Source organism: Salmo salar, chromosome ssa11 (genome assembly GCF_905237065.1).
Source record: "Salmo salar chromosome ssa11, Ssal_v3.1, whole genome shotgun sequence".
Classification (NCBI taxonomy): domain Eukaryota; kingdom Metazoa; phylum Chordata; class Actinopteri; order Salmoniformes; family Salmonidae; genus Salmo; species Salmo salar.
The window spans coordinates 12,694,029-12,720,879 of NC_059452.1; the positions used below are offsets into that span (position 1 = coordinate 12,694,029).

The 26,851-nt window shown below is 43.4% G+C and overlaps 1 protein-coding gene across 1 annotated transcript; it reads left to right on the top strand.

Moving 5' to 3' along the window:
• Window positions 1–3,646: 3,646 nt before the first annotated feature.
• On the top strand, window positions 3,647–23,484 carry LOC106562009 (V-set and transmembrane domain-containing protein 2B). The gene is made up of 5 exons (XM_014126522.2): window positions 3,647–4,334; window positions 5,070–5,257; window positions 6,106–6,135; window positions 6,855–7,254; window positions 22,421–23,484. The coding sequence occupies exons 1-5, from the start codon at window positions 4,262–4,264 to the stop codon at window positions 22,507–22,509; spliced, it is 780 nt and encodes a 259-aa protein (XP_013981997.1). The 5' UTR covers window positions 3,647–4,261; the 3' UTR covers window positions 22,510–23,484.
• Window positions 23,485–26,851: the final 3,367 nt, after the last annotated feature.

The following is a 26,851-nucleotide window of genomic DNA, read 5'->3' on the forward strand; positions in this document are numbered from 1 at the left end:
GAAGCTGTTAAGAAGCCTTTTTGACCTAGACTTGGCGCTCCGGTACCGCTTGCCGTGCGGTAGCAGAGAGAACAGTCTATGACTAGGGAGGCTGGAGTCCTTGGCAATTTTTTGGGGCCTTCCTCTGACTGAAGAGGAGTACTCTCAATTTAAAAACAAGCAATGGTGTTGTTCAATTCTGCATAACAAAGAGAACAGGACACCTTCTGCTGACAGTGTATCAACAGTCGGTGTGTGATGTGTGACACTTGAAATTATTAGCTCTCTAATCCTTAAAGCTGTACACAAAAATCTTGTGTTATGGAGACATACACAAGCTGATACATTTTTTTCTCTCTCTCTCTCTCTCTCTCTCTCTCTCTCCTTCTCTCTCACTCACTCGTCCTCAAATCTAACATACTGCAATGAAATCTTAGAGAGACAGATTCTGTCTGGGAATTGTGTTGTCCAATATAAAGTAAAGAAATTGAATTTGGTGAGGTCAGGGATAGAATATATAATGCCAAACAACCAGTAAAATATACAAGCCTATTCAAGAGAGAGATACAAGGCCACTACTTGTTCATTTTTATGACACACATTGGATACAGTGGGCAATACTTATTTGAATTGTATTTGATATATAATGGATTTTCTTAACCATAAAGCTGTCTTTTTTTAAATTCCATGGCTGTTTCAATAGGAATGATTAAGATGTGCAGATTTGCACAGGAGAACAGAGAATGTCATTTATTTTTCTACTAATCTGGCTAATGGTCAGCACTGAGTTGTCCCAAGGTCAGTCAGTGTCATAATCGTATCACTGTTCGGGAGTATATAGGGTCTTGAGATTGGAGGACATGGTCAGTGCAATATTAGTGTAATGGTCATCCTACTAGAACCTCTGGCTGAGCCTTCAAAAGGAAGTCCATGTCCATATTCGTATTCTAAGCCAATGAAAAAACCTTCAAATGCATGTTACAGGATAGTGATGATGATGATGATAATAATAATAATAATAATAATAATAATAATAATAATAATAATAATAATAAATAAAACAAATCTGGAAATGTATCGAGATGGAACAAATTCCCCCCAAAAATACCACAATCAAGGGAATTAAAATGTAGGTCAACTCAGGTAAAGCGATAAACATTAAAGGGGTCTATCTTCTGTAGAATGCACGAACAGCAGGATTGAGAATGCAGCCGTGTTGCATGAAGCTGAACGACTGGATTTTCTGCGTCACATTAATATCATATATTTTAAATGAATAAGACAGGAAGGAGCCTCCATGTCACACCGAGGCACCGTTCCCCCTCATACTGTAGCACCAACAGCCAGCCATGCAGTAAGGTCATGAATTACTAAACGTGATCCTTGGCTAAATGTAAGAGACTGCACATCTGAAGATGATTGCCTGACACAAGCAGGCTCCTCATACAGCTCCCTCACCACCTTTTATGGCTTTACGCGTAAAGAGCTAAGACCTACATCATCAGATATGTCTCTCGAAGCTTATTTCAACTCATTTCATCTCATTCAGCCACATGCGCTCTAATAGGCCAAGAATGAAAAGCAGTCTTACGAAGAGGAATGTTTTGACCAGCACACAGATGCAACCAGAAGAGCCCCTAATAGAATCGTTACTCATTTACAGAAATAGAGAATTAATATAGAATTGACTGTTTTGTTTCATTTGTGAAAATTAACCAATTGCTGATAGAGATTGTGACTTGAGAGCCCTTGCAGAAAAAAAAAACACTTGGGTAAATGCAGAGGTCAATGCTCATAACATATGAGCAATACATTCTGTCCTCCTCTGGCCCACGATGGGTGTTGATGAAACAATCAATAGGCCATATTCGAGGTCATCCCTACATAATGGCTGGTTTTGATGGTGTGGATCTCTGGCGACGCTGCTGGGGGCTCGGAACGCTGAAGATCATGATCCATCTTGGGGAATCAGTGGCTCGACTCAAGCTGCCCTTTGTTATTCAGCTCAGGCTGTTCTTCTATTGATATTTCTCTACTGTCAAATAAGACCAGGGACTTGCTGTTCCATGTAAAGACGTTTTACAATGAGGTAATCAATAGCACAGTTTGATAATCCCCCTTGATTGGATAAACATATTAGCGTTCATGTGCTTTCAAATATAAATATTTTTCCTGGTTCATCTAGTACATGTTTTTACTGTATAGTTCAAGCATGGGGCAGTTTACAGTTTGAGCACGCTCACAAACCACAGTGTGGCCTAGAGCCTTCACACTGAACTCTGGACCTCGAAGCCAGGTCCACTGCTTATTTTGATTGTTCTGATCAGGGACTGATTTAGACCTGGAACACCAGGTGGGTGCAATTAATTATCAGGTAGAACAGAAAACCAGCAGGCTCCGGACCTCATAGGGTAAGAGTTGAATACCCCTGGTCTACAGTATGTGTGTGCAAGCACAAGTGTGTGTGCAAGGCCTGCTGTACATTATATTATGAGCCCCTAAGTGCATGTAGAGGGGTTCTGGTTAGGGAAAGAGAATGTCAGTCTCCTGACACTAACACATTCTTAAGGGACAGCACCAACGCAGCCCCTTGAAACAATGAGGCCATCAGAACTGAAATGGACCTTCCAGCATAACCTTGGACTTTTGACTCTTTATTCAAAATGAATTGAGCGCTACTGTTAAAACTAGTGGAAGCATCGCCCACAGCCTGATAAAACAGAGTCATCATTTCCCACAGCCAACCCTTTCTCTAGCTCTCATGTCCTCTTCTCCCAGTTCTCTCTGACTCTAGCACTCTATACTAGCTTTGGGTGAAGTGCTAATGGGAAGAATTCAGTGAACAAGCAATGCATTATTGGCAGCTTGGCAGCTGGGAGAGCCGTTTTAGGATTCAGCCAGGGGATCAGTCTGCTGCACCATCCAGGCATCTCAGAAAGACCCTAGATTAAAGCAATAATGGTGGCACCGAGTATGGACCACTCGGTGGCACACATCCTTAAAGGTGTGTGTGTGTGTGTGTGTGTGTGTGTGTGTGTGTGTGTGTGTGTGTGTGTGTGTGTGTGTGTGTGTGTGTGTGTGTGTGTGTGTGTGTGTGTGTGTGTGTGTGTGTGTGTGTGTGTCACAGCAGGCTGGTCACACCAATCATCACAATCATCAAACCATAAACCGTTATGACATGTATTGGGTGACAATGACATAATTATCTATTTATTTTCAAAGCAAATAGCACAACATGATTAAATAGGAGCAAGACTGTGTTGAATGGTTCAATATCATAGTGAGATTGATTTTAATCCGAATTACCACATTGTCTGTTTGAGGGAATACGGATTATCCCGGTGGTTATAATACCAGAGGCTGTGCGAAAACTGACCAATACTGCAACAACAAAAGTATAAAGCGCTGCAGTTTTTCTGTAGGCCTATTTTTCACATAAAATAAATACAAATCTCGGCTCCTGCTAATTTTAGAGTGGCTTGTTGATTTTGGAGAGAAAACAGCATGAATCATCTTGATTCTATATGTTTTAAGGGCTGGCATTTCGTTTGGACGTCAGGTTGTGAGAATTGTCCTCATAGGTTGTGCCGCGCGTTGATTTGAGGGAAGGGTTGATTAGGTTTCAACGCGCGTCAGGCTATCGGTGACGTCGCGCGCATGCCACACTAAGTTAGTGGGTTTGGAAATGCTAAAGCGCCTCCTCACTGATATGCACTCGCACACAAAGCAGACGGATCCGCTCGCGGAACTGGGAACTATCTACTGATCCTCCAGGTCTTAGTACAAAACACGGGAATCTCGTCCTCGGCAGGTCCTCTTTATGGGAGCGGACACAAGGATGGTTATGTAATGGGTCTTGGAGAAGTGCCCGGGAAACCTTCCCTTCGTGTGGAAAGCAGAATGAGCAGGTTTCTTTCAGCCGAGAAGAAGTTTGGTTTCGACCTGAAGCACGTCAGGAAATAAGGAATCACAGTTATAAAGGGATAATAACAGAATATAGAGCAGCTGCAGAACATTCTCACTTATCAAGAGAGGGTATTCTGGTTCGCACCTTTGGATTGTACGTTTTTCGCCTGGCTGGCAGGAAAACATATTGGAGTACGTTATTTGGATCTTGTGAAATATCCTAAATCTTTGGAAAAGCTAACGAATTACCCAACAGATCAGAGACCAACGCTTGCCCATCATGGAAATTGAAATGTTGATGTTATAAAGATACATTTATGGTCAAATGACCGTCTTTACGCGCTCTCTAATCTAACTACCCTAGGATATCTATGAGATGGAAAAACGGGGACTCAACGGCGTCCTTTATTATTTAATTCTTAATGCACCCTTGTTATTCTGTGTAAATGGTAAGTCAACTTTGTTAGTCGTGGCATGCCGTGCTTTTGATGGTGAACACAAATGCTGTCAATCGAACAGCCCCTGTCGTTAGATTTTTGATTTCAAGCTGTTGTGATATGGACCGGACCGGGTCATTATTTGAAGTCGAGCGCATTATTATGCTGCAGTGACTTGGTCGTTATAAGAAAAAACGAATTACGTTGTCGATTAAATGATACATGGGTGAGAGAATAAATGGATAGGATTCAAGTATTAGACGAACACGTGTTAAGACTGTGCTTCAGCAGTTTTGCATAATGTCCACATTTCCTCAGTTATGCTAAGCCTAATGCTAGATGAACACGATCTCTCAAAACACGTAAAGCAACAATAATTAGTATTCTCATGGTGACCAAATACTTGTATTTATTCTGTTACAGGTTCTATCAAACGCCATGGTCATTTCAATTCACAGTACATAGTACACAGGTCACATAAAGCCAATACGCCAAGTTGTGTAGACTACCTTTGCGTCATTGCTTCATTGTCTATTTTCTTTTTAGTCTTAAACTATTATAAACTGATATGTTAGATTGAATGGCAACCTGAATAAGATTGTATTGCGAAATAAAGACAATGTGGATACGGATCTCACTATAGCGCATGTCAGTTGTCTGTCATGAGGCTACGTAATCTCAGATCTTTGTAGATGTGTTCTTTCAACATAGTAATCTATTCTATACGTTGTCTTTTCTCAATGTTAGCTACATTTACTGAAGTGCCCAAAGATGTGAGTGTCGGTGAGGGAGAAGACGTGGAGATGCCGTGCGCCTTTCGGGCCATCGGATCATCGCCCTTCTCGCTTGAGATCCAGTGGTGGTACCTAAAGGAGACAACACCTAAAGAACTTGCACACGAACTGCAAATAAGCGCTCCGGCGAACAGAGCCAAGGTAATGCTGTCCCCATCACAGGGAGGGCAGGTTGGGCTGCTCCTGGGCAGCTACTGAGAGGGGCTCTGTTTAAATGTTCGAAGTTGCACCAAAAGGGATTGACACTTACGGCTACGGCTGTGTGCAATCTGGCCTTTCATGATGGCATCGCCATATGTACGACGTACGACATATGTCGCTATTTATTTGATGGACTTCATTACAACATGTTTGCCAACTAAAAGCATGTGAACGGATATACTGGAGATTGTAAACACTGTGTGGCCATTTATATTAAAGAAGGGGGTGTGTATATTGGGGTGGGCGGGAGGGGGGACGTCACACCTAATGATACAAATGGCACTTGTTTGATTTTCAAATGAGTTCAGGGAGAGTTCTCATGCATGCAGCGGAGATGCCCACGTTGGAATATTCCATAATGCTGTTGGATAACTGTGACATGATTACGCAATCTGTGCCTCTGTTTCAATCGACTCAGGGACACAGAACAACCCCATCTGTAGTTTCTGCTCTGTTATTTAAGCACATTAAGCATGCACTGGAAAACACAACCGATCATTTATAACAGCTCGAGAGTTATTGCAGCTGTTGCTGTCCATGGTGCAGATGTCAATGCACGCTGTTTCGGGCAGGTTTGGGAACAACGCAACTGTTGCTGTCCATGGTGCTGATGTCAATGCGCGCAGTTGTAGAAACAATTGTACAATGTCGAAAGCTATTCAAAATTGCACATGGAATTCCAATTGTGGTGAAGCTCATATCCTAAAGTGTAATTGCTATTAACGAGAGTATTATGCAGTCTTGTGTCTCTGGCTGACCATAACACTTCGACAAATTTCTGATTTCAGGTCACTCAAAAGGATGCCACAAAAATAAGCGTAAGTGTTTGTGTTTCCTCATGTCCAGCTGAAGCATTCACGCTCAAACTTTGTCATAGTGTAGATATCTATCTGATTTCTTCAAATGTTGTATGTGGCTGCACAGTTAAGTCCCGTAATGCATTTGAGTAATAAAATGTTTAGAAACGCTGTTCAAGATCAAAGGGCTAGTCACATCATATGGACAAGGGGCGCTATGGAGGTCACTGGACAATATTTTAGCACAACCTATGGTGGTAACTGTCCACGCCTCTGTTGCAAGTGGGCATTTTTCCAAGCATCGTTTTTTCTAGACTTACGACTCCATTTTGTACAGTTGGCTCAAACCTGGCTGGCTCACCATTATCATGTCGCCTTTATAATATAAATATAGCCTAATCTTGTTTTGAAATGTATCCAGAGACTTGCCACACAACAGGCAGCATTAAATCTGCCATGTTTAAACCCACCACTAAACTGCGACGTTATTGCATTTTCCTGCCGAGAGGCAAGTTATTTCTCTATTGAGACTGCGTCCACACGTTTAAGATTTTTTGGGATTATAGGCCTTTAGGATTTAAGCTATCAAACCCATAAGCCCCCATCGCGTGCTGCATATGTGGCAGTAGTCTAATGAGTGGCCGGCATAGTCTACTTTGATATAGACATATTTATTGTCGAAACCAACAGGTTTTATTGTGCATGTAGCAATCTCTCCCTTTCTCTGTTTCTCTTTGTAGACTGTGAGGGTACAGGGCAGCGCCATATCTCACAGGCTTAGTCTCTCCAAGGTGCGAAAGGAGGACGAGGGGGTGTACGAGTGCCGAGTTTCCGACTTGTACTCCGACGAGACTCAGGAATACAAGGTTCAAGCCACCCTCCAGGTGATTCCGCGTGATGGCATGGTGGCCGAGGAGGCCGTGTCCCACATTCAGAATAGATGGCCACTGAGGAACAGCAAGGACGCGGTGGCCGGGGGGCGGGCTACCTCTGAGCCAGGTCAGGGAAAGCCTCGTATGCCTCCTCCGGCGGGAAATGGCCCCCTCCCCGCCAGCACGATGACCACCGCCTCTGCAGCAAAGTCCTCAGCTTCGCCAAGGCCCGGCAATGCGGCCATCCTCCGACAGCAGCACGGAGCTGGTAAGTTAAAGTGCAACAGTGACACCTAGTGATACAAGGGTTGAAGACGGAGAGTTTGTGTTACTCCTCCATCTCCTGTCAGACCATCAGGAGCATGTCATTCAGATCGGTGATTTACCCTTTTTGAGTGAATAATAAATTACACCGACATTTTTATTGTCATTGAATAATATAATGTTATTGACGAATTATATATTTGATGATGCTTGTGTAGAGAACACAACCTGTTACATGTAATTATATTGCTTCACAGGGCAGTGTTTCTTACGGGGAGGTATTCTTTCTTTCATAATACCTTAATAAATAAAATGCATTTATCCATGCTGGGACATATCTACCTATCTTGCCACCAGTTGAGACATTTGATTTTGCCAGAGGTTATATTCAGACTATGGAGAGTGAGGGAAGGTGTGTATGTATCTGCAGTAGGTATCAGAAATATTCATCCCCTTGGATTTTTTCACATTTTCTTACGTGTCGTAGTGGGATTGAAATGTCATTGTCATTGATCTACACAAAATTCTCCATTATGTCAAAGTGAAGAGAATGTTAACAAATGAATAGGCCTACAAATTAAATAACTAAAATATAGTTGTTGCACAAGTATTCACCCTTTTTGTTTAGGCAAGCCTAAATTAGTTCAGGAGTAAAATGTAGCTTAGAAAATCACATATTAAGTTACATTGACTCACTCTGTATGAAATAATAAAGGTTGACATGATTTTTCAATGGCTGACCCTTCCTCTGTCCCCTATACAACATATATAAGGCCCCCAGTCAAATGTTGAATTTCAAGCACAGATTCAACTACAAAAACCAGTGAGCTTTGCAAAAGCCTGATGAAGAAGGGCAGTGATTGGTAGATGGGTAACATTAACAAATTAGACATTGAATATCTCTTTAAGCATGGTCAAGTTCATAATGATGCTCTGGATGATGTATTAAACCACCCAGACGCAACAAAGACACAGAGGTCCCTCTTAACTGAGCTGTCGGACAATATGGAAACTCCTCAGGGATGTCACCATGAGGCCAATAGTGATTTCAAAACAGCTACAGAGTTCACTGGCTGTGAAGGGAGGAAACTGAAGATCGATCAGCAACATTGTAGTTACTCGACAATAATGTCCTAAATGACAGAGTGACTAGAATAATAATATATATGGAGATTGCACGGCTGTCAGAAACGAGTGTGGCTGAAATAGTGAATCCGCTAATTTGAAGGGGTATCCACATACTTTTGTATATATACATGTTAAACAAATCAAAATACATTTTAGATTTTAGATTCTTTAAAGTAGCCAGTCTTTGCCTTGATGACAGCTTTGCACACAATGAGTAGGTGTGTCCAAACTTTTGACTAGTACTGTATACAGTTGAAGTCGGAAGTTTACATACACCTTAGGCAAATACATTTAAACTCAGTTCTTCACAATTCCTGACATTTAATCCAAGGAAAAATTCCCTGTCTTCGGTCAGTTAGGATCACCACTTTATTTTAAGAATGTGAAATGTCAGAATAATAGTAGAGAGAATGCTTTATTTCAGCTTGTATTTCTTTCATCACATTCCCAGTGGGTCAGACGTTTACATACACTCAATTAGTATTTGATTGGCATTGCCTTTAAATTGTTTAACTTGGGTCAAACATTTTGGGTAGCCTTCCACAAGCTTCCCACAATAGGTTTGGTGAATTTTGGCCCATTCCTCTTGACAGAGCTGGTGTAACTGAGTTAGGTTTGTAGGCCTCGTTGCTCGCACAAGATTTTTCAGTTCTGCCCACAAATTTTCTATAGGATTGAGGTCAGGGCTTTGTGATGGCCACTCCAATACCTTGACTTTGTTGTCCTTAAGCCATTTTGCCACAACTTTGGAAGTATGCTTGGGGTCATTGTCCATTTGGAAGACCCATTTGGGACCAAGCTTTAACTTCCTGACTGATGTCTTGAGATGTTGCTTCAATATTTCCACATCATTTTCCTGCCTCATTATGCCATCTATTTTGTGAAGTGCACCAGTCCCTCCTGCAGCAAAGCATCCCCACAACATGATGCTGCCACCCCTGTGCTTCACGGTTGGGATCGTGTTCTTCGGGCTTGCAAGCCTCCCCCTTTTTCCTCCAAACATAACGATGGTCATTATGGCCAAACAGTTCTATTTTTGTTTCATCAGACCAGAGAACATTTGTCCAAAAAGTACGCTCTTTGTCCCCATGTGCAGTTGCAAACCGTAGTCTGGCTTTTTTATGGCGGTTCTGGAGCAGTGACTTCTTCCTTGCTGAGCGGCCATTCAGGTTATGTCGATGTAGGACTCGTTTTACTGTGGATATAGATACTTTTGTACCTGTTTCCTCCAACATCTTCACATGGTCCTTTGCTGTTGTTCTGGGATTGATTTGCACTTTTCGCACCAAAGTACGTTCATCTCTAGGAGACAGAACGCGTCTCCTTCCTGAGCGGTATGGTGGCTGCGTGGTCCCATGGTGTTTATACTTACGTACTATTGTTTGTACAGATGAACGTGGTACCTTCAGGCGTTTGGAAATTGCTCCCAAGGATGCACCAGACTTGTGGAGGTCTACAATTTTTTTCAGAGGTCTTGGCTGATTTCTTTAGATTTTCCCATGATGTCAAGCAAAGAGGCACTGAGTTTGAAGGTATGACTTGAAATACATCCACAGGTACACCTTCAAATGACACAAATGATGTAAATTAGCCTATCAGAAGCTTCTAAAGCCATGACATAATTTTCTGGAATTTCCCAAGCTGTTTAAAGGCACAGTCAACTTAGTGTATGCACAGTTCTGACCCACTGGAATTGTGATACAGTGAATTAAAAGTGAAATAATCTGTCTGTAGACAATTGTTCGAAACATTACTTGTGTCATGCACAAAGTAGACGTCCTAATCGACTTGCCAAAACTATAGTTTGTTAAGAAATTTGTGGAGTGGTTGAAAAACAAGTTTTAATGACTCCAACCTAAGTGAATGTAAACTTCCGACTTCAAATGTATATACACACTATATATACACAAGTATGGCCTTACTGAAGAGCTTAGTGACTTTCAACGTGGCACCGTCATAGGATGCCACCTTTCCAACGAGTCAGTTCATCAAATTTCTGCACTGCTAGAGCTTCCCCTGTCAAATTTAAGTGCTGTTATTGTGAAGGCGAAATGTCTAGGAGCAACTACGGCTCAGCTGTGAAGTGGTAGGCCACAGAAGCTCATGGAATAGGACCACCAAGTGCTGAAGCGTGTAGCGCGTAAAAATTATCTGTCCTCAGTTGCAACACTCACTAACTACCGAGTTCCAAACTGCCTCTGGAAGCAACGTCAACACAATAACTGTTCGCCAGGGGAGGTTAATGAAATGGTTTTCCATGGCCGAGCAGCCGCACACAAGCCTAAGATCACCATGTGCAACGCTTCACCGTCCTTCAGTCCGACAGACAAATCTGGATTTGACGGATGCCAGGAGAACGCTACCTGCCTGAATACATAGTGCCACCTGTAAAGTTTGGTAGAGGAGGAATAATTGTCTGGGGCTGTTTTTCATGATTCGGGCTAGGCCCCTTAGTTCCAGTGAAGGGAAATGTTTGGAGCTTTTTACACTTTTTTCTCCCCAATTTTGTGATATCCAATTGGTAGCAGTTACAGTCTTGTATCATTGCTGCAACTCCTGTACGGACTCAGGAGAGGCGAAAGTCGAGAGCCGTGCATCCTCTGAAACACAACCCAGCCAAGCCGCATTGCTTCTTAACACACTGCCCCCTTAACCCAGAAGCCAGCCACACCAATGTGTTGGAGGAAACACTGTACAGCTGTTGACCGAAGTCAACATACATGCGCCCGGACGACACAAGGAGTCCCTAGAGTGCGATGGGACAAGGACATCCCATCCGGCCAAACCCTCCCCTAACCCGGATGACGCTGGGCCAATTGTGCGCCGCCTCATGGGTCTCCGGTGGTGGCCGGCTGCGACAAAGCCCAGGATCGAACCTGGATCTGTAGTGACGCTTCTAGCACTGGGATGCATTGCCTTAGACCTCTGCGCTACTCGGGAGGCCCGTGAAGGGAAACCTTAACACTACAGCATACAATGACATTCTAGACGAGTCTGTGCTTCCAACTTTGTGGCAACAGTTTGGGGAAGGTCCTTTCCTGTTTCAGCATGATAATACCCCTGTGCACAAAATGAGGTCCATACAGAAATGGCTTGTCGAGATCGGTGTGGAAAAAATTGACTGGCCTGCACAGAGCCCTGACCTCAACCCAATCGAACACCTTTGGGATGAATTGGAAGGCCGACTGCGAGCCAGGCCTAATCACCCAACATCAGTGCCCAACCTCACTAATGCTCTTGTGGCTGAACGGAAGCAAGTCCCCACAGCAATGATCCAACTTCTAGTGGAAAGCCTTCCCAGAAGAGTGGAGGCTGTTAAAACAGCAAAGGGTGGACCAACTCCATATTAATGCCCATTTTGGAATGAGATGTTCAAAGAGCAGATGTCCACATACTTTTGGTAATGCAGTATATACGGTGGCTTCAGACCCCTTGACTGTTTCCACATGTTGTTACGTTACAGACTTATTATAAAATGAATAACAGAAAAATAAATCCCCATCATTCTGCAAACAATACCCCATAATGACAAAGTGAAAACAGGTTTTTAGTAATGTTTGCTAGTTTATTAAATATAAAAAACAGAAATACCTTATTTACATTAGTATTCAGACCCTTTGCTATGAGACTCGAAATTGAGCTCAGGTCCATCCTGTTTCCATTGATTATCCTTGAAATGTTTCTACAACATTGGAGTCCATCTATGGTAAATTCAATTGATTGGACATGATTTGGAAAGGCACACACCTGTCTATAAGGTCCCACAGTTGACAGTGCTTGTCAGAGCAAAAACCAACTCATGAGGTCGAAGGAATTGTCCGTAGAGCTCCGAGACAGGATTGTGTAGTGGCACAGATCTGGGGAAGGGTACAAAAAACTAATGCAGCATTGAAGATCCCCAAGAACACAGTGGCCTCCATCATTCTTTATTTTATTTTTTTTACCCCTTTTTTGCTCCCCAATTTCGTGGTACCCAATTGGTAGTAGTTACAGTCTTGTCTCATTGCTGCAACTCCCGTACAGACTCGGGAGAGGTGAAGGTCGAGAGCCATGCATCCTCCGAAAGACAACCCAACCTAGCCGCACAGCTTCTTGACACATTGCACATCCAACCCAGAAGCCAGCCGCACCAATGTGTCGGAGGAAACACCGTACACCTGGCGACCTGGTCAGCATGCACTGCGCCCGGCCTGCCACAGGAGTCACTAGTGTGCGATGAGACAAGGATATCCCTGCCGGCCAAACCCTCCCTAACCTGGACGACGCTGGGCCAATTGTGCGTCGCTCCATGGACCTCCCGGTTGCGGCCGGCTGCGACAGAGCCTGGGCTCGAACCCAGAATCTCTGGTGGCACAGCTAGCACTGCGATGCAGTGCCTTAGACCAATGCACCACCCGGGAGGCCTGCCTCCATCATTCTTAATAGAAAGAAGTTTGTAACCACCAAGACTCTTCCTAGAGCTGGCTGCACAGCCAAACTGACTGTCCAGGAGTTGGCGGATGCTTTAGTCCAGGTCTGGGAGGAGATCCCTCAGGAGACCATCCGCCACCTCATCAGGAGCATGCCCAGGCGTTGTAGGGAGGTCATACAGGCATGTGGAGGCCACACACACTACTGAGCCTCATTTTGACTTGTTTTAAGGACATTACATCAAAGTTGGATCAGCCTGTAGTGTGGTTTTCCACTTTAATTTTGAGTGTGACTCCAAATCCAGACCTCCGTGGGTTGATAAATTGGATTTCCATTGATTATTTTGGTGTGATTTTGTTGTCAGCACATTCAGCTATGTAAAGAAAAAAGTATTTAATAAGATTATTTCTTTCATTTAGATCTAGGATGTGTTGTTAAAGTGTTCCCTTTATTTTTTTGAGCAGTATATATATATTTTAGGGGGTAGATCAGCTTTAATATTGCAGATAGATCTTTGCTTCCATCAATGTAATTGTTTGCCATATATTTTTCAACTGTGTTGTGATGTTTCACAAAAGTTCTCTCATAGATCTCCATATTGTAAATGTAAAAAAAATAATCTAAGAGTAGTACTATATTATTGATCGATTGACTATAACTTTTTAAACAACTCAGCAGTGCTATTTGCAGAGGCGGACATGACTTGGCAGGGGGTCATGACCCATGACCCATGGCCCTTCTAGCCGTCTCTATTTAAAACAACAAAAAGTAAACAAATATGCCCACAGTCATCAAGCTAGGTAAGAGATTATTACATTAGTTTAAGTGATTGATAAGACTGAACTAGATCATGATAATTCAATAATCAATATTGTGTTGCACCTTTAACCAATAACCTAACAACTAACTCCTACAAATAAAGTACAAGGACAAAGTTTACACCGCACACTGGGAGAGAAATTCACGTTTCAGCAGGACAATAACCTGCAACACAAATGTACACTGGTGTTGCTTACCAAGAAGACAGTGAATGTTCCTGAGTGGATAAGCTACTGTTTTGACTTAAATCTGCTTGAAATCTATGGCAAGACTTGAAAATTGCTGTCCAGCCATGATCCTAAACTCCTTGACAGAGCTTGAAGAATTTTGAAAGGAATATTTTGAAAATATCACACAATCCAGATGTGGAAAGCTCTTAGGGTCTTACCCAGAAAGACACACAGCTGTAATCGCTGCCAAAGGTGATTCTAACATGCATTGACTCAGGGGTGAATACTTATCTAATCAACGTATATTTAGTGCTTTACTTTTCCTTCATTTAACAAAAATATATATGGAATTTTTATTTCACTTTGACATCAATTACCCCAAAAAAATACTATTAAATGAATTTCAATCCCACTTCATAATCAACACAATGTGAGAAATCCAAGGGGGGTGAATACTTATGATTTTCCACTATAGATGCTGCAGAGGGGACGCAGAGGAGAGTGACACGTTCTTTTCTTTATAGTGTCCACCATATAGAGAAAGAAATGATGAAGATATGATTCACAATGGATATGTTTCCTCATGATCTCTACACTCTAAGGTGAGAGCGCCTTAAAGCAGGCCTTGGAGAGAGCGAGCAGGGGGCTATCTCACACGCCAGACTCGCTATTGATCGATGAAGCATACTCCTGAATAATTACATTTCACAGACTCCGCAGGGGAGTTTAATTCGCCGCTCGGCCATATCAGACTTACAGCTGCTGACGCAGTGGTGGTGCAGCGTGGGAGACATGTAGCTGTGACATCTAGCTGTGGGTAGGGAAGGTGGATGCACACTTATCAGTATGTTGGATGACACTTGTCTGTTTATGTGCGTTAGCATGTGACTGTGTGCTGATGTATGTTTTGATTGTGTCTGCGTGTGTGTACAGACGTGATGTGAAAGCAGCCAGGGAGACCATGTTCATACCTCTGGCTGGAAGCATGCCTCCACACTTCGCCTCCTCTTTCCTGGCTATTGCTGTCAGTGCGTTGGTGGTTTGCAGGGTGACTAAGGGGGTAACGTAGAGCAAGGCCCTCCTCTAATGATAGGCTGTTGCCAGGGTTCTGGCCTCTTTACACGGGGGTTGTCTCTCTCATCAAGGGTTCTATACTTCTGTGTGGTGATTAGAGTGAAAGGAACTCCTGATGGGAAGTTTTCCGAAAGACTTTAGAGGCCCTTGGAGGAGACATTGTGGGAAGTTTCATTCTCTGTTCCTTCCCTATTGTGTCTATCGTACTCAGTGTTGTGTCTGCTCGACGTGTGCTGTGGCTTGTCGGGATGGCTGTTCTCCCCTTGCTGTGGCTTTGTCCTCAGGGCAGAGGAGGACAGCCGGTGGGCCATAACTGGAGGAGAGGACTCCAGAGGAAACAGTTACACAACTCTACCTGTGTCCTCGAGTGCAGTGCTTCGCCTCCGCTTTCACTACTAGTCCCGACTTCTTATTCAGTGCTATCATCCAACAACATGTACATCTAAATGTATGCTTGAAGCCAATGCCATCTACAGAGCCTTGAGTTCCATTGAAAATGTAATCAACAGAGTTGTGCAAATTGGTAATTTGGAAGGCTACATTTACTTCTACGTGTTAGTCATTTAGCAGACTCTCTTATCCAGAGGCCAGGGATCCATTTGGTCTTCTCTATGTGATTCTAATCCCTTACTTTCTGAATGAAGCTAACTGCCAACTAAGGGGTAATAATGCTGAAAACACCACGCTAATAGAATGGCACCATGCTGTTAGTCCTCCTCATGTTGGACTGTTCAGAACACTGACGCTGCCATCCTGGACATGTACCGTGGACGTGAGAATAGCCTGGAGCACGTTAAACACCCTCTCCTAGGGACTGGCATTGTGGATCAGTGTGCTCGGCCAGCCCTGTCCTCAGCGAAGCGAGACAGAGGCAGCCATTTGGCGAGAAAAATCTAACAATACCGTTGCCAGTTCACTGATTCTCCTCTCTCTCTCTCTCTCTCTCTCTCTCTCTCTCTCTCTCTCTCTCTCTCTCTCTCTCTCTCTCCCCCCTCTCTCTCCCCCCCCCTCTCTCTCTCTTTTAACATGACCCCCATTTTCTCCAAAACACAATACAATAGAGGCAGGATTCTTGTCCACATGTATATAATGTAGCAAAAATGACATTGAATCCTTTTCGACCAAATGAGCAGTTACTGCCTTTTTACTTGGTTTTGATTTATTTTTATTTCATTTAACCTTTAATTAACAAGGCAAGTCAGTTAAGAACAAATTCTTATTTACAAAGATGGCCTACCCCGGTCAAACCTGGACGAAGCTGTGCCAATTGTGCGCCGCCCCATGGGACTCCCAATCACGGCCGGATGTGATTCAGCCTGGATTCAAACCAGGGACTGTAGTGTCACCTCTTGCACTGAGATGCAGTGACTTCGACCACTATGCCACTCGGGAGCAGAATAATGCTCTGTTTAGATTACAAAACGAGGTTAGGCAGCCATTGTTAGGGCAATTGGATTGACTGACCAACATTGGTATATACGTCATACTGAGCAGTAATACTTGCATGCTCCAGTTTTAAATACTGATTTAGTATCGGGAAAACAACATCATCTGAGGATCAGAGGTATTACAGACTGACCTCTGGGCTTGTTGTCTTAACATGACTGTCCAGGACAAAGCAAGGCAAACTCACCTGTTGAATTATGAGAATCTGATGCATATTATTTTTCATATATAGCAGCTCAAGGCTGATATATTCCTTCAAATTGTCTGGTCAGTATTTGCTTCTCTGTCTCCCGTCATGTATCTCTGTCAGACTAAATCAAATACAGTAAATCAATCCATGTAAAAGTGCTTCCCTGACACGTTTACATTAACTGTGGGGAGACAGAATTTTTTCTTGGATTTTATTTCTTTAAGTGAACCCCTCAACATATTTGTCAACAGATTGTGAAGGTTAAAAAGCACCCTGGCATATTTGAAAGACTGGCCCTCCCTTGTCGTACCACAATAACAACAGTTGAGGGGGAAAAATGTGATCTGGCCCGCCTCTCGGAAATGCGTGCATCTGTCACTTTTCTGCAATGTCATCTGGCTGAGTGGCAGAAACAATTAATATTAAAGGGGAAATGCCACGGGCATGTGGCAGATAAGCCAGCCCCTCAGCACACTGTCAGGTGTCTCAAATTGCCTCTCAAATTTTCATTTTTCATCTGGGGGTTTGGTGGCCTTGCTGGGATAACAGATCAACTTGCAGTGCACCATTCTCCAGCGCTTCACAGGGAACCAGATTGATAGTCCCATGGAGGATCAGTGGCTAACACTTTGGGGATGGTGGTTGTCTATCATGAGTTCACAGTGGAATGTGTGGCGACTGCACAGCTGAGAATGTTCCTCCTGGTTCTCCATTCACTAACAGAAAAACTACCACACAACAGTGAAATGGAACCTTGTTGAAACTTTCAACTGTGAATACAACCATCCATGGAATCACAAGCTTTAATCCCAGCATTTTCCAACATTAGAAACAGAATATTATTCGAAAGATTTTAATCTCAGCGCATTTCTTTGTTTGTGGCATTTATACAGTAGTGTTGTCCCTTGCTTTAAATTAATCTGAAATATTGTTTTACGTTTCTCAGTAATTTGGCTTGCTTGTTTCACGAAATCAACCTGTATGCAGGCCAATCTGAAAGCCAATTACAATGTGAACCGCTATTACTTCGATCATTAATTAATCAGTCGTCAAATTAATTCACTGGAATATCCTAATTAGAATTTCATTGACTATCTATATTGATTATGGACTACTTGATTAAAAGGAACATTTGGTTAGTGGAAATATTCCACATTGTGGATGTGACTGTGGGAGTTAGTTCGATAATGTTGCTGTTAGTATTATTCACAGTGAAACGGAGGTGAGAAAGAGAGAGAAATAGGAGCAGTTGACTATGCAATAATATTAAAAACTGTGACTGTGTGTACTCAGCAGTTCGGAGAAAGGGCTTGGCAGGTGAAGTTGTTTGGTAGGGAGTGAGGAACATGGCACAGAGCATGAGGACAGCCAGACAGTGATGATGCAAGAGCTCACTCGAATACACCTACCCAAAATGCAATGGTCTGCTTGCTACTCTAGATTACCTTGATATCCCTTGGCAAGAGTATTTGTCTCTGGCTGGACAGCTGTCTCAATCCCTCATTAAACACCCAGTCTATCGCATCCTCTCTCTCTCTGTGTGTGTGTGTGTGTGTGTGTGTGTGTGTGTGTGTGTGTGTGTGTGTGTGTGTGTGTGTGTGTGTGTGTGTGTGTGTGTGTGTGTGTGTGTGTGTGTGTGTGTGTGCGTGTGCGTGTGCGCGTGGGAATATTAACAGGCTGATGTGGCTTTTCAGTTGTCAGTCTCCGCTCCAAGGACAATTATGTTAGGTAACTGTCAGACTGTGTGGGAAGCACTTCACTTCTCCCAATGTGGTGTTGATTGACTTCCGTTGTTGACTTCCATTGTTTCCCTGGCAAGAAGGCACTGTGCTGGTGTTGTCATCTCTGTGACAGATGATGGCTGGACAGTTATGTGGACTTTACATTACTTTATTATTATTGGGCCTGTGTGTTGCGGCCTGTAGCTCATCCAAGACCATGAGACAGTGGGAAAAGTGGTAAAGAAGTGGAGAGTTCTCACTTGAATGAGTTGTCACTTTCACCTGTAAGGAAAGACACTACATGACCGATAGGGAACAATGGTAGCTGGCAATCCATAATGGTCGATCTCTGTAACGGTTCTCTTTATTGTAGGCACCGCAAGCAGTCAGAGTTACAAACCTATGGCACACTGCAGGGTGAAGTGGTGGAGGAGGACTTGTTTGCCTCGCCCTGAGCTTGTATTATTGAATTTCCAAGGCTTTTTGTTTCCATGTGGTGAAGAAGCCTGTTGGTGTTCACCCTCCCCCTAACAGAAGAGAACGTTCACTTGTGACCCGTGTGTCCATGAGGACAAACTTAGGCACCAACAAGAGAAAATATCATACAAAATCCCTCTTTGTATGTTCGGTCCAGTTAAATGAATAGAACAGAGTCAACCACCTGTGTGGATGTAGTGTCTTTCTTAGCCAAGCTCGGTCAATAGTTCCCTCTTTTTTCTCTGTCTCTTTTTGCCACATAGACTTTAGTCTTTCTTTTTACTGTATCTATCTGCAGTACGTTGTATTGCACTCCCCAGTGAACACTCCATGCTCTGAAAACGTTTTTGTTTCTTTATCCACATCGGTGTTTTCAGTCGTTCTGTTTGTCCTCCCCCATATGCGATTCCTAATCATCCCCCTATTCAGCCGTCTAGCAGATGCCAACCGTAACCTTCCAGAATAGTGATGTCATCCTAATGGTCATTAGTTACACGTCTACACAGGGCATAGCTGCTACTCTACAGGTACACTAATCTCTAACAGAACGATGAGATTCTACCTCTCATCCAAGGGGTTCTGCTTTAGGTAAATTGTCAATGCCTGCTAATGTGTGAGGGACAAAGAGAGTGAGAGAGCGAGAGAGAGAGAGAGAGAGAGAGAGAGACAGACAGAGACAGAGGAAGAGACAGAGAGGAAGAGAGGAAGAGAGAGAGAGGAAGAGAGAGAGAGGAAGAGAGAGAGAGGAAGAGAGAGAGAGGAAGAGAGAGAGAGGGGAAGAGAGAGAGAGGGGAAGAGAGAGAGAGAGAGAGAGAGAGAGAGAGAGAGAGAGAGAGGGGGGAAGAGAGAGCGAGGGGAAGAGAGCGAGAGAGAGAGAAATCAAGTGTACACCTCACAGTGCTGGTGTACTAATGACAGTAATTATTGTGCGAACAGGGCATGTAGCAGAGTCATAGCTAGTGTTGTACACTGTATGAGGGGTGTATTGTTTCTGCTTCACTTTGCCCCCAATGAGCTGCAATGTGATCTCTAAATAATGTGGTGGGCCTATTCATTTGCCAAATTTCAACACCCCCACTTCATACACCACAGATGGCTTTTTAACCCAATGTCCCGGGTTTTAGTTTCCAAATATGTGAATGTGGTGGGTTATATAATTGTATAGCAGATTGTCTGCAGTTAAATAGACTATTGAATTCTTTGTATTTTTAAAGGTCGAGGTTACTCTCACAAACCTACATTTCCATTGGACGTAAAATATTGGCTAACTGATTTATCTACAGTAGACAGATGAGCTTACAGACCCTGTGTTCTGAGAGTAAGTGTATGCTTTGATTGATTCAAAACTCAGGGGAGAATTATCTGAACCTCAAGGCAAAGCGATGTCATTCCTACAGAGAGATACCCGCTGGTACTAAAACATGGTTCAAAGATAAACAAGACAGATCCCTACAGAGTGTTGTGCGAATTTGGAGTTGGAGCAGTGTTTTCTCTTATGAGTGTAAACGTATTTTCTCTTATGTAGTGCTTCCAGTAAGGGGGATTAGTGTGGATTGAGTAATGCCTTGGTGTTACACGTTTGGTGACTGCTGTGTTAACGTGTGGAGTGATTCTGGCAACAATGGTCCAGGGAGTAGTTCTCAGGTTTTAGCTGATTCATGTGGGTTTATTCATTTTGTTATTTTCATGGCTTTTGTTTGACCTTTGTATTTTTACACAGCATTACCGGCATTCCGTCTTCAATGAACACATATTTTAATTGTCTGAGTAGGAGACTGTCTGATAAAGATTACCATAGATGACACAGGGTGAAACCATTGGTTTAATGTAGTTGTGGATAGAAAATAATGACTTTTCCTTGAGTCTGATGAAGTTGTAGAATATTCTATAGAATAGAGTAGATTTGAACATAGAATAGAGGGGGTCTTGTGCCAAAGATTTCATGTACATGTTACAGGCGTCAGAGCGTGAGAAGAAGTTCTGGTTTCCCAAGCAGGGTACCTGAAAAGTCTGGCTTTTCCCAGGGCTAAATTAATATCTATTAACACCAGGTATGAACTTTGAACAGATGTGGATCATTGCGCGACTAACCCATTTCAAAAGGTGATCTGAGGCAGTCCTCTGGTCCTCACCAATCGCTTTTCTAATACTAAGGTGGGTTACATGTTATCACGATTTCTACTCAGGAAATGATTTTTTTTCAACAAATTTAGATTGGATTGGACATTTTAAAGATGTCTGTGACAGCACCTGCCATAAGGGGTGATTGTAAGGGTCTGGTTGGGGCTGAGGTGGGGTGCGTCACGAGGGGACAGGGGCAGTCAGAGCCGGCTGTCTCCAGATAGCCTTAAATAAACACCTGTCATTTGGATCCTTGGTGAGGAGGGTCAGATAAGCTGCCCTGTCCAGATGCTGTCCATCACTCTACAGCCAATCTACTCAATGGCCATGGAAGACAGAGAGGGTGCAGAGCGGATAGAGAGAGATTTTAAAAGGGCAAAGGAAGAGAAATGTGGCAAGAATAAAATGGGGGTGGGACACAAAAGAAGGGATACAGTTTACAAAGAGGTACAGTGCCAGAGACATAAACAGAGAGCGGATGGAAGGACATGAGAGATTGAAACAATAGAAGTGGAATGGGGGAGAAACAAGGGGAATTGATGCGAAGATTAGAGCCAATCAGCGCATCAACGTTCAGCGAAATATGGAGAAAGACATTTGGTCTAATGCTTTCTCACTCACTCCATTTTGTCCTGAATACACTGCAGTTCTGTCTGTGATTAAGACAGCTGGCCTGGCTCCGGGTGAGTCTTGTAAGGCACTGTTAAGCACTTGTATTGCCCTGTTTGCGTGTAGTAGAGTTCATGTCTTTGAGTTGATGTTCGTGTGGTCTTTATACCATGTCTTTGGGCTGGGGGATGATGGAAGCATTGGTGTGTGGATGTGTAGCGGGGCGTGGCCTGGTTGAAAACGTGAGAATGGAAAAACAGACGGCTGTCTCACACTAGAGGTGCCACAGAAACTCCAGCCTCGTTAAACATTGACTCATTATGCTTGTTTCTGTGTGTGTGATCTGAAAAATCAATCTGGCCTGCCTTTTGTTTGTTGGGGTCTGTTCCTCGGTGATCGCGTGTGTCCGTTTATGCATGTGTGTGTGTGCGTAAACGAGCATGTGTACTCGTATGAGAGAGTGTGCGTGTGTCATAATGAAACAGCTTTAAGCCAGCAGTTGCTCTACTGCCCAAACAGGAAATGTTATGTGTCAGACAGGGATTAGGAGCTGTATCCAAGGGCCACTCTTCCTCATGGCCAGGTTCACCGCGGGATGTCTCCTACCTTCCTGTACAAAACTATCAGCATAAGTAGATGCTGCCATTTCATGGACTCAAATGGTAGCCTGGCAATGTGGATGAAACTCTCACCTCTATCTCAGCGTGAACGAAAGTAGACTTGAGATTTTCCACAACTGCCATTTTGTCAGCCATAATTGTGTGAAATATGGCCCAGGTAATACAGAATTCTACTCCTGGCAGGGAGTTAACAGATATCATGAGCTACTGTGAGCTTCCTGAACTCTGGAGGATGCCCCAATGTTCCCATTCACCACAGCCAGGCATCCTTGGTACTGTCTTAACACTATATCTCTCCTCAGTTTCTGTGTTCAGGTTTGATTTGTAGCACAGAGACATTTCCACTGACCTTTCTACCCCCCTCTGGTTGTCTTTGTCTGGCCAGGTTCTGGAGCCATTACCACCACTGACCCGTTCCTCTTCATCACTCTCCTGATCCTGCATAAGCTCCTCCCCTTCCTGTTTACCCAATAAGAGACTTCAACCAAACGACGACCCGAAAGTTTTCACTTTATGTACCAAACAACAAAAGGGAAATATATATAGATGTATACCGTTATGGCACATCACTGAGGGTGAGGAAACTAATGGCAAAGAGAGGAGAAGAAAGGACTGACGATATAAGGACTGAATGAAAGAGAAGGAGAAGACGTGGTCTTCTGACTGGGACTAATGGAGGACACGTCTAAGAACTGAATGTATATGAATTGTATGAGAAGCATGAAACAAGGAATCTATGTGAATAAGAACTTCACAGCTACGTCATACACACAACCAACATCCACTAAACGCTGCGTCCAGTTTCCAAATAGTATCTGCCATGCTTCATGCACGGCTGTCCTTATTTATTTTCGGGTGGATATCTTTTGATGTTTTATTTTCTATTTGTATTATATTTTCAGTTCAACGGATTTTTATTTGGAATTCATTTTTCAGGATTTTGAAATGATCTTGATCATATCTGCATCTGGAAGATTCTTTTTTTATTCTAAAAGAGATCCACTCCTCATGTTTGTTTCGGTTGATTTGCATGAGCTGTTGAACAGAAACCCATCATGTTTTTTTTCACAGAAGTCAAAGCTTTTTGAAATGTTCGGTTCATTCACGGAGACTGTGAGTCTGTGTCGTTCTGTTGCCCCTGTCTCTCTCTCTCTCTCTCTCTCTCTCTCTCTGTGTCTCTCTCTCTCTCTCTCTCTCTCATGATTTCTCCAAGCGTTGTTTCATGATGTATACAAATATGACCTTATATATTTTGATTAAATAAGGCACACATTACCATAGTTGTTGTTAGTCACCTTCAATAATGTTTATTTTTTATTAAAGATATGGTGGTCAAAGTTAAGACATTCATTTATAAATACAAAAAAAAAAAAACATATTGGTATGTTGCCAACACCGGTTGAAATAAAAGTTGTTGTTTTTTTTCAATAAAAATTGACATCAAAGGCGTTACATGTGAACATTAAATCTATGAAGCTTTCTTTGACCATACAGGAAACCATGTCTTAGTGCTCTCTAAAGTATATGGTTGACCCATATCATGAGATAAATCTTTCCGTGAACTAGAAGTGAATTAGGCATGTAGGTCACTGTCCAGATCTTTCTTGCCAGTGTGTGCTCCACAAGCGCTAATGTGTAATGAAGCGCCTGCGTGCATCCCTATCCAAGTGTACCTCCAAAGTCAGCTGCTGTACCAGTGTCTGAGCTCCATTGAATCCATGGGAGATATGTGACAGCTGAGCAGCTGTTGATACTGGCAAAGCAGACGCAAGGTACCACTTGAGCGCCCACGTTGTCGACTGAGGGTCGCAACGCAGATCCCCTGGGAGTTGTGAGCTGTGATGTAGTCTTTCCGGCAGGATAGGAACACATTCGGCGGAAGAATTCTCGCTCGTGTAAGCATGTCTAACTAACAAAACCCCCCAAAAAAGGAGTCATATGTGCATCCCAGGGAAGAGCAACGGAAACTCCCTACCTAGTCTCCTCTTGTTGTCTGTCTCTCTTTCACCGTTTATCAGTTTACCACATTAATATTGGTGGAGAATGGGAAGACTGGTTCCACTTTGAACTTTAGTTTAGCTCCAGACAGTCCTTTGGTCTCAATAGATGTCTAGCAGACATGATATAAACACAAACAGAGCTCTCATTGCAAGTGTTGAATGCCAACGTCTTTGGACATTTGGTAGTTTATTATCTTTCCCTTAAACTATTGTTTTGATTCACTCTTGTGTATGGACTGCATTTGTCCCGAAAATTAACATCACCACTAAATAATAAAGAGGTCAGATAGGTAAAAGCTAACAGCAGCAAAGCGGCAGCAACATTAAAACATTTTCGGTTATGTTTCAGTGCCTTTTTAGGGGCTGTTTGCCCATCAAATTAATGAGTGTTTGACAAGGGATTTAAATGTGTTACACAAATCCGACAAGGCCCTGAGTGCTCTCTATACCCCGTAAATCATTTCCTGTAAAATTCGCAGCCCCGTACCCTCTTTTGTCTCCTTCTCGTCCTCTAAAACCATTCTTCTAACCAATGACCGAGGTGGACAATGATATCCAGGGTATTGGATGCGTATTAGGAAGTTTCGCCACATCTCGTTTGCATAATACTTTACCGAGTTCTGTAGGGCGAGGCAGGCAGTCAACAAAGAGCCCAATGATTATTCCTCGTCAGTGTCTGATTAATTCTGGCGCACACCCCTCTGCCCGTTATAGACGGGTCGCATTAAAGTGACAAAGCCAAGTAAGGCAGACACTGTCCTGCTCTGTGGACTGTGCATATGGAAATACAACTGCTGCATAGAGAAAAGCACATGACAAATACGCATGAGAATATTCTTAAATAAAGAATAGCTAGCCTCGATTTTCTCTGAAGATACTTATTGAGGAACCTTATGTGCCTACTAACAAGCTGTTTCTGCCTTATTTAGGCCGGCCTTAGAATGCATTTGACTCAGTAATGGCGCCTTCAGACCTTCTCGCCCTTGTTCTATTGGAGTGCAACATCAAGTCAAAATCAAATCAAACTTTATTTGTCACATGCGCCGGATACAACAAGTGTAGACTTTACCGTGAAATGCTTACTTACAAGCCCTTAACCAACAGTGCAGTTCAAGAAGAAGAAAATATTTACCAAGTAGGCTAAAATAAAAAGTAATAATAAAAAGAAACACAATAAGAATAACAATAACGAGGCTATATACAGGGGGCACCGGTACCGAGTCAGTGTGTGGGAGTACAGGCTAGTTGAGGTAATCTGTACATGTAGGTGGGGTCGAAGTGACTATGCATAGGTAACAAACAAACAGCGAGTAGCAGCAGTGTACAAAAGGGAGGCGGCGGGGGGTCAATATAAATTGTCCGTGCCGATTTTATTAATTTATGAATCAGTTTGGTTTATAAAAAATATATAATTTGCTGCGTTTACTGGGTCACCGAGAGGTAGAAGTACTACCTTCACCATAATCCAGATCAGCCAAAAATAGAAAATGAAATGCAGTATAAACATTTCTTCCCATTTACAGTATTGGGCCGTGACATAACATTTAAGGTCAGGGTGAGAACACATAACTAATATCCTGTGGTGTGAGAGTAAGGTCAAATTCAAAAGTCGTTTCAAGGAGCAGCTAGAAAAACAATTCGCCACCAACAACTGTTCGTCTGACTGGAAGGTTCTCCAACAAATAAAAGAGACCCCCCAGCCATCAGGACCCCCCCCCACCCTGCCCCATCCCATCTTGTATTATCCAAATGCTAAAATATTTATTATATTCTGCTGAGCCATTTACTTTATGTTCCTATTCTTATCCTTTATTATTTCTTATTGTTGTTGCATTGTCGAGAAGGAACCTGCAAGTAAGCATTTCATTGGACGGTGTATACCATGTGTATCCCATACATACGACTAATACAACATGAAACTTAAAACCATCTACTTCCTATCCCGACCCCCCCTCCTGACTACTCTCTCCCCTGCCACCCTCCCTCATTGCCTCACTTCCCCCGCCGCCCCCCCTCCTCCCTTCCACCCCCCGCCTTCCTCCCCCCTAGGTCTGTGGACATGGGCCTTCAATACATCCACCAACACCTCGACAACCCAAGGACATGCGTGAGGATATTGTTGGTGGACTTTAGCTCGGCCTTCAACACAATCATTCAGGTCCTGCTACAGCACAAACTCAACCAGCTGAATGTATCTGACTACCTGCAGGTGGATCACTGACTTCCTGACCAACAGGACACAGCACATTATGCTGGGAAAACATCTTTCACTCCCTATCTCTCAGTATGGGGGCGCCGCAGGGTTGCGTGCTCTCCCCCCTCCTCTACTCACTCTACACCAATGACTGCGCCTCCAGCGACTCAATGTCAAACTACTGTAGTTTTCTGATGACACCCCCCCGGTTGGTCTCGTCTGTGACGGTGTACCGTCTCACCAAGTACCGTGGAGAGGTTGATCGCCTGGTGCAGTCGCCACAACCTAGAACTAAACACAATCAAAACCATGGAGATGGAGGTTGACTGCAGCAAATGACCCCCACCATTTCTCCCCCTCGAGATTAATGGCTCAGCCGTCAGCACGGCCAAGTCATTCAAATTCCTGGAGACCATCATCTCCCACGACCTCAAGTGGGAGGACAACATCACGGCGGTCACCGAGAAGGCTCGGCAGAGGATGTACTATCCGCGCCTGCTGAAGAAACTCAAACTGTCTCTAACAATTCTGGTTCGGTACTACACAGCCAGTCGATCCTCACCTCTTCTATCACTGTACGGTTTGGGTCTGTGTCTGCCCGCTGCAAGGGCAAACTGCAGTG